Genomic DNA, 17430 nt, shown 5'->3' on the forward strand with positions numbered 1-17430 from the left:
GTGAGATTAAATATTATCATGGAGCCTAGCTGAACATTTTAGTTGTTAACTTTCTGGTTTTGGAAACTGAGACATTGGTGTTAGTAGAATACTAAAAATGTAATATGCTACTATACTTTTTTTTTTTTTTTTTTTTTTTTTGAGTCATGGAGGATAGCTGTGTCTTTAACCAAAAGAATCAGGACTTGCCTGACTGTATAATACCGCCAGATAGAGAAGAAATAACAATATGATTAGTGATTATAATTGTAATCTTAATAAAGTAATACTTTATAATGCTTGCTTTATATTAGGCACCATCCTAAGCATTTTACACAGATATTAACTAATCTAATCTACCCCATAGTGTAGGCACTGTTATTCCCATTTTACAAATGAGGATACCTAAGCTCAAAAAGTTGTTATAGTTCTAAAGTCATGCAGCTGCTAAGTTACATGAGGCAGGATTCCAGTTCAGTTCTACATTCCATTTCTACATTCAGCATCCTCTATATTGCTTCTTCTGGGAGGATACAAAGTTTCATCGTTTCATGTTTGCTAAGTAAGCTTATATGTGAACAATACACTTTTATTTTTAATTTTTTTAAAAATTTTTTTTTAATTTTATTTTTTATTTTATTTTTTTTTTAAGATTTTTTTTTTTTAATTTATTTAGTCAGAGAGAGAGAGCGAGAGCGAGCACAGGCAGACAGAGTGGTAGGCAGAGTCAGAGGGAGAAGCAGGCTCCCCGTGGAGCAAGGAGCCCGATGTGGGACTCGATCCCAGGACGCTGGGATCATGACCTGAGCCAAAGGCAGCTGCTTAACCAACTGAGCCACCCAGGCGTCCCTACACTTTTATTTTTTATTGGAAAGATAGGACAGTATATTTTGAAAAACGAAAAATCATCAGTTAATATTGTTTTCATATATTGCTTTCAAGCTCAGGGTTTTGTTTTATCCTTTTTTTTTTTTTTAATCACCATGTCTTATAGTTATTCTGCCATTTTTAACAGTGCTTTTATACATTATAGGAATCAGCAATTACTGATGTATTGACTGATCTGCATATCACCAGATAGAAACTTGCATCTGTAACTAAGGGCACATAATGACTTTACTTTTTATTTCAGGGGGGTGGTTTTCTTATATCTCATTTTAAAATATCTTTTTCCTCCTAAGTGATAACTATAATTTTAATTGTAGGAATTTCAGAACAAATTTGGTATTTTAAAGTATCGTAAACATGTAGATATTTATAACTGCATTTTATGTTTTGTTCCTCATATTTGGAGTTAATTAATTATATTTTAATAATCATGCAGCTCTTACTCAAGGAGAGGAATCGGGTTTCACAAAATTATTTTCATCCTGGCAGCTGTCCTATAATTACCATAATACATTTCTACCATAAATATATTTTGAGTATCTAAAAATTCCAAACTGTTACAGATTTTGGACCACTTGTTTAGGTGAAAGGATTTATGCTGGAATGTATCTCCTAATACAGTTCAGTTGTAATGGATACAAACCTATTTAATAGCCATTCTCCTCAATTCTTTTCATGTGTTGACATGTTGTAGTTAAATTGTATCACTGCATTTTTTGTTTTCCATTATGTAATCCTTGTACTCAACTTGATTTAACTTTGTTTTAAATTAGCTTGGCATAATGTGTCTTGACTTGTAAACGCAAATTGTGAAAATGGAAGAAATGTTTAAAAGTCTTTTAGGGGCACGTGGGTACCTCCCACAGCGAAGCATCTGCCTTTAGCTCAGATCATGATCTCAGGGTCCTAGGATCCAGCCACCCTCCCCTCCCCTCCCCTTCCTCAGGCTCCCTGCTCAGTGGGGAGTCTGCTTGTTCCCCTCCCTCTTCCCCCTTCTTGTGCACACCCTCTCTCTCTCTCTCTAAGTCTTTAAAAGTGAAAATTTTAAGGCCATAATGAAGGAAATAATTTTCTTAAAGGTTCTCTGTTCACGGCCCTCTCTCTCCTCTGTGTTTATACATGTCTCTTTCTGACTGTGAGCCATCATTTTTTACTTTGACTCATTATTCCTTAAAACATAGAATTTTCTTTTTACTTTTTTCTGTTTTGTCTTCACCTGGTATTTTGTTTAATTTCTTTTTTTTTTTCTTTTTTGGTTTGGCTTTAAAAATGTTTACTTCTGGGGTGCCTCGGTGGCTCAGTTAAGCATCTTACTCAATCTCATGCAGGTCTTGATCTCAGGGTCCAAAGTTCATCATGCTCCACTCTGGGTGAGGAGTCTACTTTAAAAAAATAGTCTATTTCTAATTTTCTTAAATTTGAAGTTGTAATTTTTCTTAAGGAATTTTCATTATCTTCAAAAAAATTTTTAGATTTTATTTTTTATATTAGATAATTAATATAAATTCTAAATAATGGACTTCTTAAAATTAACAGTTCTTTAAAATTCCTTTTCAAGGCCAGGAGACAAGCTTCTCAAGTCTTCACAGCTGAGAAGATTCCTTGAAGAATTAAGCATTTCAATGATCATGGAATTTTACTTTATTTTCCAAATTCAGATATTGAAGTCCCTAATACAGCTATGAACATGAATTCTTTAAATACTCAACTTACTCAACTTATAATTTAATGTCTAAAACATCTAAATCATACCTCAAGTACCTCACTGTTTAGTAACTATTTCAATAAACTATTTTGTTTGCATTATGAGTTCTGTGTTTCCTCATATCCTCATATGTGTTAGAAACTGGTTTTGTGTAGTAGTCCTATGTAATATTTATTGGGTCCTTCTGTTAGGTATCCTAGTATTTTTCCATTTTTAATTAGTGTACTCTTCAATTCTGTGAGACAGATCCTGTTAGTCCTAGAAGGAAGCTGAAGCTCTGCAAAGTTTATAATTCACCCAAGGAAATGATTGTAATCGAGGGTATGAACCCAGGCTGTCTTACTTCCAAGCTCTTACATTTGAGCATTCTGCTTTCTTTTGTTATAAAATGTATATAATGAAATTCCCTCCTCATCACTGAGAAATTACCTTAATAGTTAACAGGTATAGTTCTAAAAAGAGGGATTTGCTTTTGTTAAATATTTATACTCTTACCCATGCAGTTGTGAATTAGAACCTATGTTTCACATATCCTGTAGGAAACAAACTTTCAGATTCATGTTGGATGTGTCAAGTAAGGTTGCAAGCAGGAATCCTACTTTGGCCAATTTGAGCAGAAGGGAATTCATTGAAAGATCATCAGAAGCTCAGAGAATACACAGGTAACTAAGAAACTGTTCTGGAACAAAGGTAATTCTGGAGGCTAGAATGTGGTCTGATTTATAGTGGAACTATTGGGTTAGGAGCCAAGTAAATTGTCTCTGTTCAAAATTCAGATTCTAGGACACCTGGGTGGCTCAGTGGGTTAAAGCCTCTGCCATTGCTTCAGGGTCCTGGGATCGAGCCCCACATCGGGCTCTCTGCTCAGCAGGGAGCCTGCTTCTCCTCCCTCTCTGCCTGCCTCTCTGCCTAATTGTGATCTGTCTGTCAAATAAATAAATAAATCTTTTAAAAAAAATTCAGATTCTAGAAAGGCCACATCTGATTGGCATGAGACTATGCCATGGGATAGAGGCAGTTTCTTGAAAGGAAATTAGGGTAGATAAGGAAATGGATATTATACAACAACAAAAAGCAACATGATGAAAAAAGAACATACTTGAATAAGGTTTTATAAATATTAGCTACTCCATTGAATAGTAAAAGCTGCACTCCCAAGAGTGAATAATACTGCCCATTGGAAAATTGTGGAAATCATCTTTCCTAATACTCTATCTCAGACAGTAACCTATGTTATCTCGTTTCTACTTTAGATCTACTTTACAGATTTCTACTTTATCTTGTTTTGTGCCATCATTACCTTTTATCTAGATAATATAATAATTTCCTAACTGGTCTCCCTGTCTTGATCCTGTGTCTGTCAGTCTTCCACACATAGGCCAAATGTTTTGAAATTTTGTGACTTCCTAGTTGAGCCTTCATTGCTTCATTACTGGATAAAGTCCAGACATTCCACACAACCTGGGCCCTGCTTACCTCTTCAGGCTCATCTCTCACCACCCTCAAAGTTCTACTCCTTCCAGCCTAAAGTCCTTTGCCAAAAAACAGTTGATGCTGCCTCTGACCCATCTCCCCATAGTTCTCTACCTCTTGGAAATGCTTTCTGCAAGGCTCATGTCTAGATTAAATGCACCCTCTAAGTATTTGATAGCAGTCTTTTTCAAGGTATAGATAGATCAGGATCTGAGAATTGCCAGTCCATGACAAGATAATTACAGAAATCAGAATTGATGTGATAACTTTATTTCATAAAATAGTGGCATTGGATGAGAACTTTTATTTTTAAACTGGTCTGCCACAGACTTTGGGAAACACTGTTCTATGGTACCCTGTGACATTTATATCACAATACCTGCTAAGTTGCAAACTGTTCTGATTTTCTATTTCTCTTTTCATATTTCCCTCCTTGAATGGATTCAAGAGCAATGCCTACTTTTTAATAGTAGTTTCAGAGTGCCTGACACAAGAGGCCTTTAAAAAAACCTTTTTTAATGAATGGAAATAATAACTAGTTTTAGAGAAACAGTAGTAGAAAAATAGTGGTCTGAAGTCTTTAGATATTCCAGCTAGCCATCTCTGTGCAGATAATTTTTCCCTAATCAGATCAAACCAATTTCTGTAGGATAAAGGAGTCAGACTTTACTTTTTTTTCTTTTTAGTTTTACTTATGTATTTGTCAGAGAGAACACAAGCAGGGGGAGCTGCTGGCAGAGGGAGAAACAGGCTGCTGCAGAGCAAAGAGCCAGATGCAGGATTGGATTCCAGGATTGAGAACATTTTTTTAAGAAGTAACAAGGAGGGACACTGGGTGGCTCAGTTGTTAAACATCTGCCTTCGGCTCAGGTCATGATCCCAGGGTCCTGGGATCGTGGCCCGCATCCAGTGTCCGGCTCCCCACTTGGCGGCAAGCCTGCTTCTCTCCCTCTGCCTTCTCCCCCTAGTTGTACTCATTCTCTCTGTCAAATAAATAAAATCTTAAAAAAAAAAAAAAGTGACGAAAGTGTCAAAATTTTGAGTGCTCGTAGTCTCTGAGCAGTTGATAGAATTATAATCCTCTCCCCAGCAAAAACAAAAAACAAGCCCTCCCACACACATACATACACAGTATTTGTGTACAGCTTCCCAGACTGGTTAAAAATACATGCTCTGATTGAGGGACTATCAATAATTTCTGTCCCAGTACCTGCTGACAAATATTCAAGTCCCTGTGGATTGCATCTTTCCATGTTTGCCATATTAGAAATTAAACCTAAGACCTTTTTTTTTTTTAATTTAAGAATGCACATTATTCTATTAGCTGTAGCCAACAGAACAGGAATGTGTTATTTAGCCTCTGAAAATTCCATTGAACATCTTTCTAGAGGTACATATTAGTAGTTGAACATATGAAATTCCAAACTGGAAATTTTCAAGGAATAACATTTTGTACATGAATAGATGCCAATTTTATGTAATTCTGTACTATATACTATATATGTAAAATCAAGGGTCCACACACAGTATATGTGTACCAATCTCACACAAGGCTGGGCTGATACTATTCTTGGTCAGAATCATCGTCCTCATCTTCATCTTCTTCAGTTTCTCCCATTTCTTCAACAGGAAGAGCAGCTGCTTCCCTCGCGGCTCGGAAAGCCTGCTCTTCTTCCACGCTAGGATCATCCATTTCTGTAATTTCGGCCCCGCTGGGGTATTCTTGGTAAACTGGTGGTAGAGCTGGGGGCGTGTAGTTGTCTGGACTATATTTATGACCCCAGCCTATGTAGAAATTTTCAAACTTTCTATAAAATTTGAAAAGAAAGTTGATCATTATATCATTTTTCAGTAAGAAAAATTGATCCTTCTCTTCTGTAGAAGTTGATCACTCTCCGTGTTATGGTCCCATAATTTCAAAACATTACATTTTAAGTGCTAGGGATGAAATAGCCCTCAATGATTATATTAATACAGGACACACTACTGTGATCCAAACCATTTAAGCTGGCTAAGAGGTGGGCCAAACTGTCACCAGGTACGCTACACCTAGACCACCATCTTTAATCATTTAATTGCTATTTTCAGAAAAAACAAAACAACTAATTTAAACAGTTACTCTTCAGCATTAGGAAGAACTAAAATGTAAGCCTGTGTGTGGTTTTTTGGGCCCACATATAAAACAGTTGTCAGGCTTTACCTGGAAGGTGTCACAGGAAAACGGCTGTCACTGCTCCATACTTGATGCCCAGCCAGTCAGTGCACTGTCTCTAAGGAAGGTTCTAGTCAAGGACTCTGACCCACCCAGCCTGCCATGCTCTTCGCATAGCTGAGTTTCTGGCGCATCTGCCTTCATTCTAGGTCTCTCGGAGGCCTTCAGCAGAGGTCTTCAGGTGCCTCTGCCAAGGCCTCCTTATGGAGTTTCAGAAGGGGGATACCTTAAAGACACTTCTCCCTACTCTCAGTACTCAGTGCTTTTTCACTTCTAGCCCTTCCCCCTACCCTCTGCCAGCTTCCTGGACCCTCCAGGCCATAAAACTGCAGAAGCCTGATATTTGGGGACTCCTCAGTGAGATGACCTTCCATCAGTGTGCCATTCCAGGAAGGAAAATGGGACAGGAGCAGTCAGAGTTTTCTCCTCCTTATATTGTCACAGTAAATTACCAAAAGCACAACTCACGTTTGGCTTGTGGCTATAATGGCAACTCTCACATTTGGCAGCTCAGCTCTCTTTCCAGCTTAGCTGAGCTTCTGACACTGGGTTCTTAGATGAGAAATGGAAGCATAAGACAAATGAAAGTGTATGTTCTGGGTGAAGGGTAAAAGGACATCAAGTATCCTCTTGATCCTAATTCTCTTAGAAGTGATAGCTTAAATAATACATACTTTAAATTACTTTTTATTAAGATAGCCAAGAAAAATTATGTGAGATTCAAACTAAACACTGCATAGAACTACCTCCATTAATCCTAGAAAATGAGTAAGTCTATTGCTCAAATAATCAGAATAAAAACCATATTAGGACAGAAGTCTGAATTACTCTAGTGTTCTAAATTTGATGCTTCACTATGTAATATAAATGTTGTTTGACTGAATCTTACAGCACACACATCTGACATGCCAAGATGAGTTACCCGCCTTCCTCCTTCCTTAGCATTCCTGGCACCAGACTTGGCTCCAAAAACACATCACTGGAAAACTGGTCCAGTGAGAAAACAGCTTATCTGATTGTGGTGACATAGGTTCCCTGGGAGTGGTCAACTTGGCAACAGGAAGAAGCTCGACCTAGGCAGTGACATTTTACCCACTGTGGAATCTGGGGACTTTATCATCTGCCTCCAGCCTCTTGCTCTCTCTTTATCTTAGCCCCATTTCCTAAGCTGTGAAATGGGGGACATCTCTCCCTAGAGCAGTGATAAGAACTCACGGAGAAGATGTAAGTACAAGTGCTGAACATGATTTCTGGCTCATGGGCTGGTCCTTCCTAGGTATCTCTCCCCCAACCCCTTCATCTGGGTAGACTGCCCATACTCTCTTTTCCCCTCCCATCCTGGTCTGGGATCTCACTCCAGGTTATTGTGAGTGGCTGCCCTGAACAACCACCCAGGGCAACCTTGTCTCTTACTCCGGGACTACTCTAACTGCCTCACCCAGGCTGTGCTTCACCTGGGGAAGCAGGTGAGGGAGGGGAAAAAGGAAAAACAAAAACAAAAACAAAAAACAGAACAGAACAACATTCCAGTGATAATTATAATTTCCAGCACTTATATAATCCTGATAATGGCTTTGTATACTTACTTGCCATTGGAAAAGGCATATGCTCCAGGCCAAAGGTTGGATCTAAGGATGGCAATAGCATATTGAGGAATGAGAGTTGAGGACAGCCGTGTTGTCCAAGGTGGCATATTCTGGATTTCTGCAAACCAAAGAGAAATTCAAAAGCTTAACTCGTGTATAGACAAGGATATACTATGTATCAGACTTCTTTTTACAAGTCTTAAAACACACAAATTTGACATATAAAGAAAAAAATCAAGCATCAGCAGCTTAACATAAAGTCAGAAGGATAATTTATGAACCCTGTGGAACAACAAAATTTGATTATTTATATGCATGTATGTGTGCATGGGTGTGTCCATCTGTGCAACAGAAAAGTTTTATTAAGGGAGAGGAGAACTATGTGGTAGAGAGCATATTATTTCATGACCAAATAAAAGATCAAATTATTATTATAAAAGAGAACAAAGATTACAAGCAAAACTGCTCCAAAACTGAATAGGAAGAAACAAGACTAGGAGGACAAGAGAGGACTTAAAAAACCCACAATACCTATGTGGTTAAAAAAACCACATAACTAGGGGCGCCTGGGTGGCTCAGTGGGTTAAAGTCTCTGCCTTCGGCTCAGGTCATGATCCCAGAGTCCTGGGATCAAGCCCCGCATGGGCTCTCTGCTCAGCAGGGAGCCTGCTTCCCTTCCTCTCTCTCTGCCTACTTGTGATCTGTCAAATAAATAAATAAATAAATCTTTAAAAAAAAAAAAAAAACCACATAACTATGTTACGTGTTTATGGCTTTAGACTATGGTCTGCAGAATGCAAGACAAGAATGATACACAAGACAGCTGTCAGCATTTCCAATAAGAGCTGCAGCCAATTTACTTTTCCTCCTGGCATCTGAGAAAGTTGCTAATGAGGCCAGCTATATTCTCATTCCCCACTCTCCCAAAACACATGAAGGGGAAAGCGGATGAAATTTTGGCTCCTGTTCACTTTTAATAGGTTTCTGACTCATTTATTAACCATATAATATATACATGCATAAAAACTATAATATATATGTATGCTATATATAGTATAGCATATGTACATGAAAAATACACTACAGTATATATACTAAATATATTATATACACATCATATCTATATATGTCTATATATGTATTATATACACATATCTATAGATATGTTATTGCTACTAATAATAGTACCTTACATATCTATAGATATGTATGGATATGATGTATATGTGATGTGTATATGATGTGTATATGATGTGTGTATATATATGTACATATATATACATATATAGCTATGATGTGTATATAATATACATATATTACATAGTTTGTGTAAAATTACCTAAATCTTCAGAGATTGGTGTCAAAAGAGGAGGCCCCACTTCCTGTTCCATATACTCAGGCTCTTCTTTTTCTTCTTCTTTTTCTTCATCTTCCTCTTCCTCCTCCTCCTCACTTTTTTGAATGGGATTGAACCAATTACAGCGACCCTGGAAATGAGTATTGCAAGATTTAATAATCCAATGAGGACCTTAAAATATTAGACTATTTATTTGGATTAAAGCAATTATCTTCAGGAGGTCCTACTGTATGGCAATTTCATCAATCACTTATGCATTCAACATCCCAAGTACGAGGTTTTTGATCTAGCTTATTTTGAGCAAAAAATGGTATAATTTATTTCATAAATTTGCCAACTTCCTAAAGTTACAGAACAGTTATATTTTGAAATCAGCAAAACCTTAGTGGAAAAAAATAATGCACTTTATTAATTTGTAACAAATAATTTATGGGAAAGTGGTAAGGTACTATTATTAGTAGCAATAACAAATTTTTAAATGTGATAATAAAGTTAGTTTTGGGGTTATTTCTCTTTTGAGTAACCCTCACCCAGAGACATAGAAGAGTCCCTCTTCCGTAGATCAAAGTGTAATGATTTTCTACCTGCAGATGTGGCAGGATAGCGGGTGATTAAGAGGATCCATTCTGCCCATTCACATGTGACTCTGTTTCCTATTAGCTACATTCCCTTTTTCACGCTTTCTAAGCTTTCTGCCTCGATTTCCCCATCTGTAAAATCAAGATAATATTAGTCTTCCATGCAGTTGTGAGGATTACATGAGATAATACCGATTCAATTAAGTGCTATTAAGAGCACCTGGCAGAAGGGGTGCAAAATAAATGCTATACGGCACTACTTGTTTTCATTTTTGTTATAATAGTTTATTTTTCTTGGTATAAAAGCTCCATGTATTATAGAAATAGAATAAAAGAACTGTTCCCAAAATAGGAATGCACCTATGTAGAGTTAACATATAAAATGCAATTTCACAACACACATTAATCTAAATCCTCACATAATTTGTCAAATTCTCCATAGAAATATTTATTTTATTTCTTTTTGGAAATAAACATTTGTTCAAAGATCCCAGATGTCCATGACTTGGCAATTTCATAGTCCTCTGCACTTTTATTTGATTTTTCAATGGTTTCTTTGTCTAGGATCTGAAGAACTTTGTTTTGTATATATCTGTGCATTGTAGAGAGAATTTAAGAAAAATTTGCTGATTGGCTGATAGATTGAGAACTGAAAAACCCCTACCTGAGGGAGAATGTGTTGCACATGATGAACCCAATTGGAAAGGGATTCCACGAGATCGATCACTTGGATGCCTTCAAAATCTGGGTTTTCTTCAAAGCTATCTCGCCGGCCTTCTACCTCCTCCTCCTCCTCTCCTTCCTCTTCACCAAACTGATAGAATCCCAGAGGGCTGACGTGGGTCCCTGCTGAAATTCTGGCAATTTGTGCTCGTAAGTAATTGCTCTCATTTCCTGGGAAAGGTGGGTAGCTTACAATGGGAGTCTCTAAACGCCCAGTGAAAAATTTCTTGATCTTTCTTGCAGTAACAATTTGTGCAGGTGTAACTGGTGGTAACTTCACCCATGTTCCTCCTGGTTCATTGCACACAAAATACACGTATTTGTTGGCCCCCGTTCTATTTTCCTCTTTTGGTATAACCTGTGGGGTCTTGTAAAATGTCCTTGGTAATTCATCTTCATCATTTTCCTCAGCGTCGCTGTCTCCATCATCCCTCTCTTCAGTTACATCTTCATCTTCTACGTCTTCTTCATCTTCTCCCTCACGGAATTCTACTTCAGCGACAATATAATTCATTTCTAGACCCAAGATCTTGCCCCAGAAGCGGCATCTTTGGATTGGATGGGTGTCAGTAAGCTGCTTGAGGGCAAGAAATATGCGATAAGTCTCATCTGTGCCCAAACCAACTCCAGCTTGTTCGAAATAAAAAGCTGACTCCATTACATTTGGGAGAGAGTTTTCTGCCTAGGGATAGAAACACTGTGGTTAATGTTAGAAACTGCTTGCTTCCTTTTTCCTTTTTCAACATCTTGGTATTAGCTCTACGTCTCTCCATGATGTCTTTGACATTTCTTGAAAGGTTTAGATCTAATAATTCCTGTATTCCAATTTTTCTCTCATTACCCAAAAATGTAACTTCTACCATTGTGTCTTATACTTACCAATATAATAGTTGCCTTGTTGTATGTGTGTATCTTAAGGATAATTTAATAGCTATTATGAATAATAAAAATTGAACATCTTTTTATAAAAAATATTTAAGTGGTCATAGTAAAATATAATCTAACTCCCTATACATACTTAAAGAAGGTATATATATATATATGTTTGTACATACTACCATAGTTTTTGTAGTAATAAATATTATGTACATATGATAAAATACAGGAGGAATAAAAATCAATATGGCCCTCTATAGAGGGTAATTTATAGGATAAAAGGAAGATATAATAAAATAAGTGCTCATACATTACTTCTCTTGAAAACATAATTTAATCAGGTGTTTGCCCCTACTTATAATAAATGCTTTTGGATTTACCATAAGGAAGAAAATAAAAAATGTTTCTATAAGGGAAATAGAAGTAAAAAAGCAAAGTCTCAAGTGAACGCTAAGAAAACATCTGTGAGAAAGTAGAGATTAACCTTAAGTAGGATAGGGATCACTTACAAATTTTAGATAAATTTAGACAAATTTTAGACCTTGAAGGTAGAGAAACCGAGAGCACTTTGCTGTTCTTAAAAGTGATCTGCTCTTGTTGATATTATAATGTTGGTGTCAAAATAAGCACGATGACTGTTTACAATTCTCATCTCTTTTGTGTTTGGCATTTGTTGCACTCCTCAGTATGTTTTTTCCTTTTTCTTTTTCCTTTTCTTTTTTTTACTTGACTGTAGTGGACACACAACATTACATTTGTTTCAGGTGTACCCATAGTGATTGGACAAGTTTATACATGTGCTGTGCTCACCACAGGTGTAGCTACCATCTGTCACCATATGACAGCATTACAGTATCATTGACTGTATTCCCTATGCTGTGTCTTTCATTTCTGTGGCATTCATTTCAAAACTGGAAACCTGTATCTCCCACTCCCCTTCACCATTTTGCCCTTTCCCCCTTTCTAGAAGCATTTTGGTGCTTCTAGACTTTGAAGGGAAGGGAGACGTCTAATTCTAACCAGGAGTCCATGATCAGGTTTCCCAGCCTGTTTTGTATCCAGTCCCAAGACGGGAAGCAGCAGCCTGCCAGACCCAGAGAGCCTCTACCCTCAAAGAGGAAGATGATCCTGGAAACAAGGCTGCTCCACGTCTGAGGTGTTACTAAATTGAAAAAAACAAAAACTCAACAGTTTAAACTATCTTCTATTTGATTATATATATATATTTTAACTTGCCACAATGGTAGAAAAATCTTTTGCTGCAATGATTCTGATGATTTTTTTGTTCTATCTTTTTTATAAAAGGAAAAGAAATATACACACTTCAAATTATGTGACTTTGTGAAGGTTTCTTCACAATATCACCTGCTCCTTCTGAGTACTCTGTATCCCACTGTGTCAGGTTGGTCTCCCCACAAAGGTTGTGGAGCCCTAGAGATTAACCTGCTGTCTAGATCCTTACCCTCCTATGTTTTTCTTGACTGAACTTTACGCTGGTTTCTGAAAATATCTTACACCAAACATCAAATTTGCAAGTATACAGACAGATTTTAAGTAGTCTTAGTGGTAACACAACATGGAAGCTCAGTAGATGTATAGTATAAATCACTCGGTAGTATAAATTACAAGCATGCGGGCATTCAGGAAACAATACTTGATGCTATTTTTAAAATATTTGGAGCAAAAATTCCTGTGGTACAACTAATTTTATTCTTTCATGATAGCTTTCTATCTCTGACACCAACTTTCTCTGTAAATATTTTCAACACTTTGTCTGTAGTGATTAAAAGAAATATTTTATCCCTCTCCTCTTGTATAATAGCCCATTGATGTAATATGCACAATATCAAGATGTAATATGAGGAAGTCACCTTGGAAAAGAATCCAAATAACATTAGAGATACTTCCAGTTGCTCTAGTTAATTAAAGGGGCAGATAGGCAACTTGTTTTAAAGCCCAGCTTTAAACTATCTGACGTTAATTCATTCATTCAATAAATATTTAATAAGAAACAGCTTTAGAACCACATCTATACCAGGTACTTTGGAGAGTATAAAAGATAAAGGAATCATTTCCTCTGATATCAAGGAGCTCAACCCCACATACATATAACAAACAACCAAGCCTATGAAATATTAAACGCAATGGGAAAAAATAAGAAATTCTAAACAAGGAAACGAATGGTGCAAAATGAGGTTGCAAACACTATTTAGGAAACTATATAAGATAGTTCATAAGAATTTCACTCATCTCAGATAAAACCCTAGAATCAAACTATTCAAATTGATAGCCATGACTTACTATTTCATCTTCCAGTTCTTGGTCGACTCCTTCCAAATTTCCCTGGAGAAAAAGAGCCTTTTGCTTCTCTGCTGTTTCATATATTGGAAGCATCTCATTCTCATTTTGGAGTGTATCTAATTTTTTCCTAAAATGTGCCATCTTCACATCTTGGCTGATACTTTCAATGATGTCCACAGCATTTTCAGGACGCTCATCTAAGACCTTAGTTAGCATATCAGAAAGATGATCATATCTACCAGAAAAGAGAAAATTCCAGATAATATCCATGTCAAACAGCTTTTGAAGAAGCATTACATGCAGACTCAATTAGTTGGTTTCTAGGAAACTTCAACAACTCAAAGCCTTCAGAAATTTTAAGTGGAGAAATACAGTAACTGCATCACTGCCACAAAGAACCTACCCTAGAACTTCCTTTAGGAAATGCCTCCAATGTGATATGAATATTTAACTTACTAAAAAAAAAATACTACAGCAACTAGATTTCTTGATTTGCTCCAATAGAGGCCATACATGCCATTAAATGGAGAGCTCCAAGTCCAAATTTTCATTTTATTTTTCAGATTTTAATATAATGTCTGCATTTGCTTTATTTATAGTTCTTCCAGCAAGATATTGTCAGTATTTTTTAAGAATTCCAAACCTGAAAATGCCTCTGTATCAAAATATAAAATATAATTATTAGATTTAATGCATAGTTATAGCTTTTAAGTTGGAAGTTTTAATAATTTGTTTTAATAGAATGGCAGAAAAAGAGGAAGTAATTCTTTCTGTAGACTTTTTATTCAACAGAGTAAAACCAATATCAGATCTTGTATTTTAATAAAAGACTTTTAATTACAACAAAAAATATTTTTCATGGCTGTCAAATAAGATATGCATATAAGAGCGTTAAAGTCATCTGTTACTGAGCAGGGTTTTTTTGTTGTTGTTTTTTGTTTTTGTTTTTACTGAGCAGTTTTTAAAGGCAGGCTGTGAAGTACTTAAAAGATAATAGTGAATATTCTAGAATATATTAATTTTTGACCTCAGAGACTTAGCATTTGGAAAAAAAATGAAATTTAGATATTTAAGTAATATCAGTTACAAAATAATTCAGTGAATAAAATTCTTCTGTTTTCATATTTTGTGTTCAGTTTTAAATTGTTAGTGAACTCTCAAGTATTTATAATGAGCTTCTCTGGGATTTTAACACAATTTATAAATTCATGCTTATTATCTAACCCAGAGAATTATGACAATAAGTTTATATGACAAATTCAAGTAGAATCCACTACTGAGTATAAATCACATCATTGAAGCTTAGTAAACTGTAGTTTAAAACAGGACTTTAGAAATAATTTTTTGAATTGTCAATCTCAGGTTTTGTGGAAGATTTCTAACATTAAATACTAGTTTTAACATTAAAACTAATTATTATATGAAAATTATTGTGACCAATTCTAGTTTGCCCCAGACTGAGGGTTTTCTAAGAATGCAGAACACCCAGTGCTCAAATCAGGACAGTTCTGGGTGCCTGAGATAGTGGATCACCCCCACACTGGCCTGGGGGGGGGGATGGGGGAGAGCTCAAAATCAAGCCAGACAAGCACCAGGATGCCCAGATGAGACGCCATGAACTCCCTATCACTAGCAGACAATTGCTTTTTATAAGCACCTTGGAGAGATGCTGGGACTTCACTATCTTCATGATCTCTTTTAAACCCAAGATTCTGTAATTCCTAGGTTTTATTTCTGCGTGTCAAGGGTCTTTAAAGAAGTTAAAAGAATCCCCACCAAAGACTTTTGAGTTCTGTGTTGCAAACAGTTATTAAGCCACTAACTCTCCTACTCATGCAGACTTTTCAAATTCATTCACCCACAGAAACACACTCTCACACAAAGATACACCCTCTTTTCCTTGCCTACTGCCCCCTCCTTTTACCCTTTAAGACTTACAGATTTAAGCCAGACTTGCTGCTGGTCTTCAGCAGGTAGGCCTTAGCACTCTGGATGGCAATCTCAAGCGGGCTGGGGGCCCCTTCAGAGACCCCAGACTCAGTGTGATCCAGTTCATAGTTACTGTTTGAGTCCTCCTCCTGAAAGATGTTAAATCTCAGCTCTTTTTGTTTAGAGTTGTTATTGCTCACATCTTCTGGTCCATACAGGTGACGTTCGGTTTGCTGAGACTGTTGAAAGATGTCTCCCTCTGATTGGCATGTTTGAGGAGCAGTCGATTTTCCTTGATCAGATGATTGTTCCAAACGGTGGGAGTGAGGTGTCTCAGCTTTGGGATTCACATCAGTGGTTCTGTCTGACTGCCACGGGGCCGCAAGCTGCTGTCGGGCCAGAGCCAGCGTAGAAGGAATGAAAGAAGCCTCCGGGGCAGGGGAAGGTGGAGATGGTGCACCTGGTCCCGTGACGTCATCCAGAGGAGGGCTGGCTCTAGACTGCGGGCTCTGCGGAGGGCCGCTTCTCGGTTGGGGTCCAGTTTCCAGCCACTGCTCCGGTTCCAGGGGCTCAGATAACCCAGACTTGGGATCTTGGGAAGAAGCTGCTATTTCTTCCCATGGCCGCCTTGCTTCCCCCAGTTCCTGATTTTTTTTGTCTTGCTTCGGGGATGTCAAATCTTCCATGGAAGGAGTCAAGAAAAACGAAGTTCTGGATGAAGGGGGAATGCAGATATAGAAAGGCAGGGTAGCCGCTTTGCTGAGGTCGGCTAAGAGATTTCTGGGCACTAGCGGCTCCGCAAGTTGCAGCGTCCTATCTCCATAGCAACCCCAGGCAAGGTTTCCTCGAAGAGAAATTACGCACCTCTGTTGCCAGGATTCTAGGGGGGAGACCAAGAGAAATGAAAACCCTAGGTTTGTGATTTGGTGAAGCCTCTTGCTCCTTTTCCTGCCGCAGCCAATCGGACCTGCAGTTGACCAGTCTTGGTTGGAAACCTGAGAACTGGTCCGGCGCTGCGGATACAAAATAACAAAGGAGGAGGAGCGGCGGGAACTGCGATCTAGCGCGGGAGAACATTCAGGGTCTGATAGTGTGATTCACGTTGCGCGGAAAGGGGTGATTCAGGCATTAGTAGAGAAATAATGCATTTACAGAGTGAGCGAGTGAGTGAGTGAGTGAGCGAATGTGGTGTGTGTGTGTGTGTGTGTGTGTGTGTGTGTGGTGCGACAGAAAGAGACAGACACCGACAGACCTTGGAAATCCCGAGATGCAGGTGCGAATGAGAAGCCAGTGTGCAGAGCAGGAATGTCCAAGACTCACACTTAGAAGGCAAAGATGTCTTATCTGCGCCATCCAAACTCGAGAGGCTTTTGGAGGATAAACAAGGAAGTCCTGATTTTCATTCTTCCCCCTCTTATGGAAGATGCCAGATGAGTAGGCAGCATTATTAGCTTGAAAGTGAAGGCAATGTAGGAGGTTGTGTTACATAAATAATACAGCTCATGGGTTACCTGTTTTCTAATGATTGAAATTCAAATGAACTCTAAAACTATTTTGGCATGATATAATCCCTCTATGATGATGTAAGTGTGAATTCATAATTCTGCAATATTTTAAGGTCATGACTATGACTTAATGCAGATTTTTCAGTCTCCAACTTGAAGAAGGTATAAAGGATGGGACATAAATGGTCTGGACTATAAACAATATTCGTTAGTCTTTAATGTTCATTTGTTCTGTATCTCTCCTTTTAAATAAATGATTACTGGGTTTTTGACATTATACATTGATGTAACTTCCAATTAGTAAGATGTTGGTCATTA

General features: G+C 37.5%; 2 protein-coding genes across 7 annotated transcripts in view; one reads left to right on the plus strand and one right to left on the minus strand.

Moving 5' to 3' along the window:
• The window catches only part of ZUP1 (zinc finger containing ubiquitin peptidase 1), a 34168-nt gene extending 23683 nt beyond the window's left edge, over window positions 1–10485 (plus strand). The window contains exons 10-11 of one of the 4 annotated variants that reach the window (XR_006604111.1): window positions 3112–3234; window positions 10384–10485. Coding sequence is in view for 3 of the 4 variants with exons in the window: in XM_045071103.1 (XP_044927038.1) it covers window positions 2196–2237; window positions 2426–2473 (90 nt within the window). In the remaining variant the exon portion in view is untranslated. Of the gene's footprint in view, window positions 1–2195; window positions 2238–2425; window positions 2671–3111; window positions 3301–10383 lie in introns of those variants that run through there. The other 3 variants (XM_045071103.1, XM_045071104.1, XM_004740060.3) reach the window with 3 other exon arrangements.
• RSPH4A (radial spoke head component 4A) lies at window positions 4294–16481 on the minus strand. Of its 3 annotated transcripts, XM_045071102.1 has the most exons (7): window positions 15617–16464; window positions 13679–13913; window positions 10443–11183; window positions 9183–9330; window positions 7844–7961; window positions 6246–6315; window positions 5712–5853 (listed from the first exon to the last, which is right to left on the minus strand). In XM_045071102.1, exons 1-6 carry the CDS (start codon window positions 16291–16293, stop codon window positions 6273–6275), a joined length of 1962 nt encoding a protein of 653 aa, XP_044927037.1. In that variant the 5' UTR covers window positions 16294–16464; the 3' UTR covers window positions 5712–5853; window positions 6246–6272. The 3 variants fall into 3 exon arrangements, with proteins under 3 accessions (XP_004740118.1, XP_004740119.1, XP_044927037.1); XM_004740061.3 differs by lacking the exon at window positions 6246–6315 and having other exon boundaries at window positions 4294–5853; window positions 15617–16460; XM_004740062.3 differs by lacking the exons at window positions 6246–6315; window positions 9183–9330 and having other exon boundaries at window positions 5697–5853; window positions 15617–16481.
• Between the last annotated feature and the right edge of the window lie 949 nt (window positions 16482–17430).

This window comes from Mustela putorius, unplaced genomic scaffold, assembly GCF_011764305.1.
Source record: "Mustela putorius furo isolate JIRA1106 unplaced genomic scaffold, ASM1176430v1.1 tig00003983_pilon_pilon_pilon, whole genome shotgun sequence".
Lineage (NCBI taxonomy): Eukaryota > Metazoa > Chordata > Mammalia > Carnivora > Mustelidae > Mustela > Mustela putorius.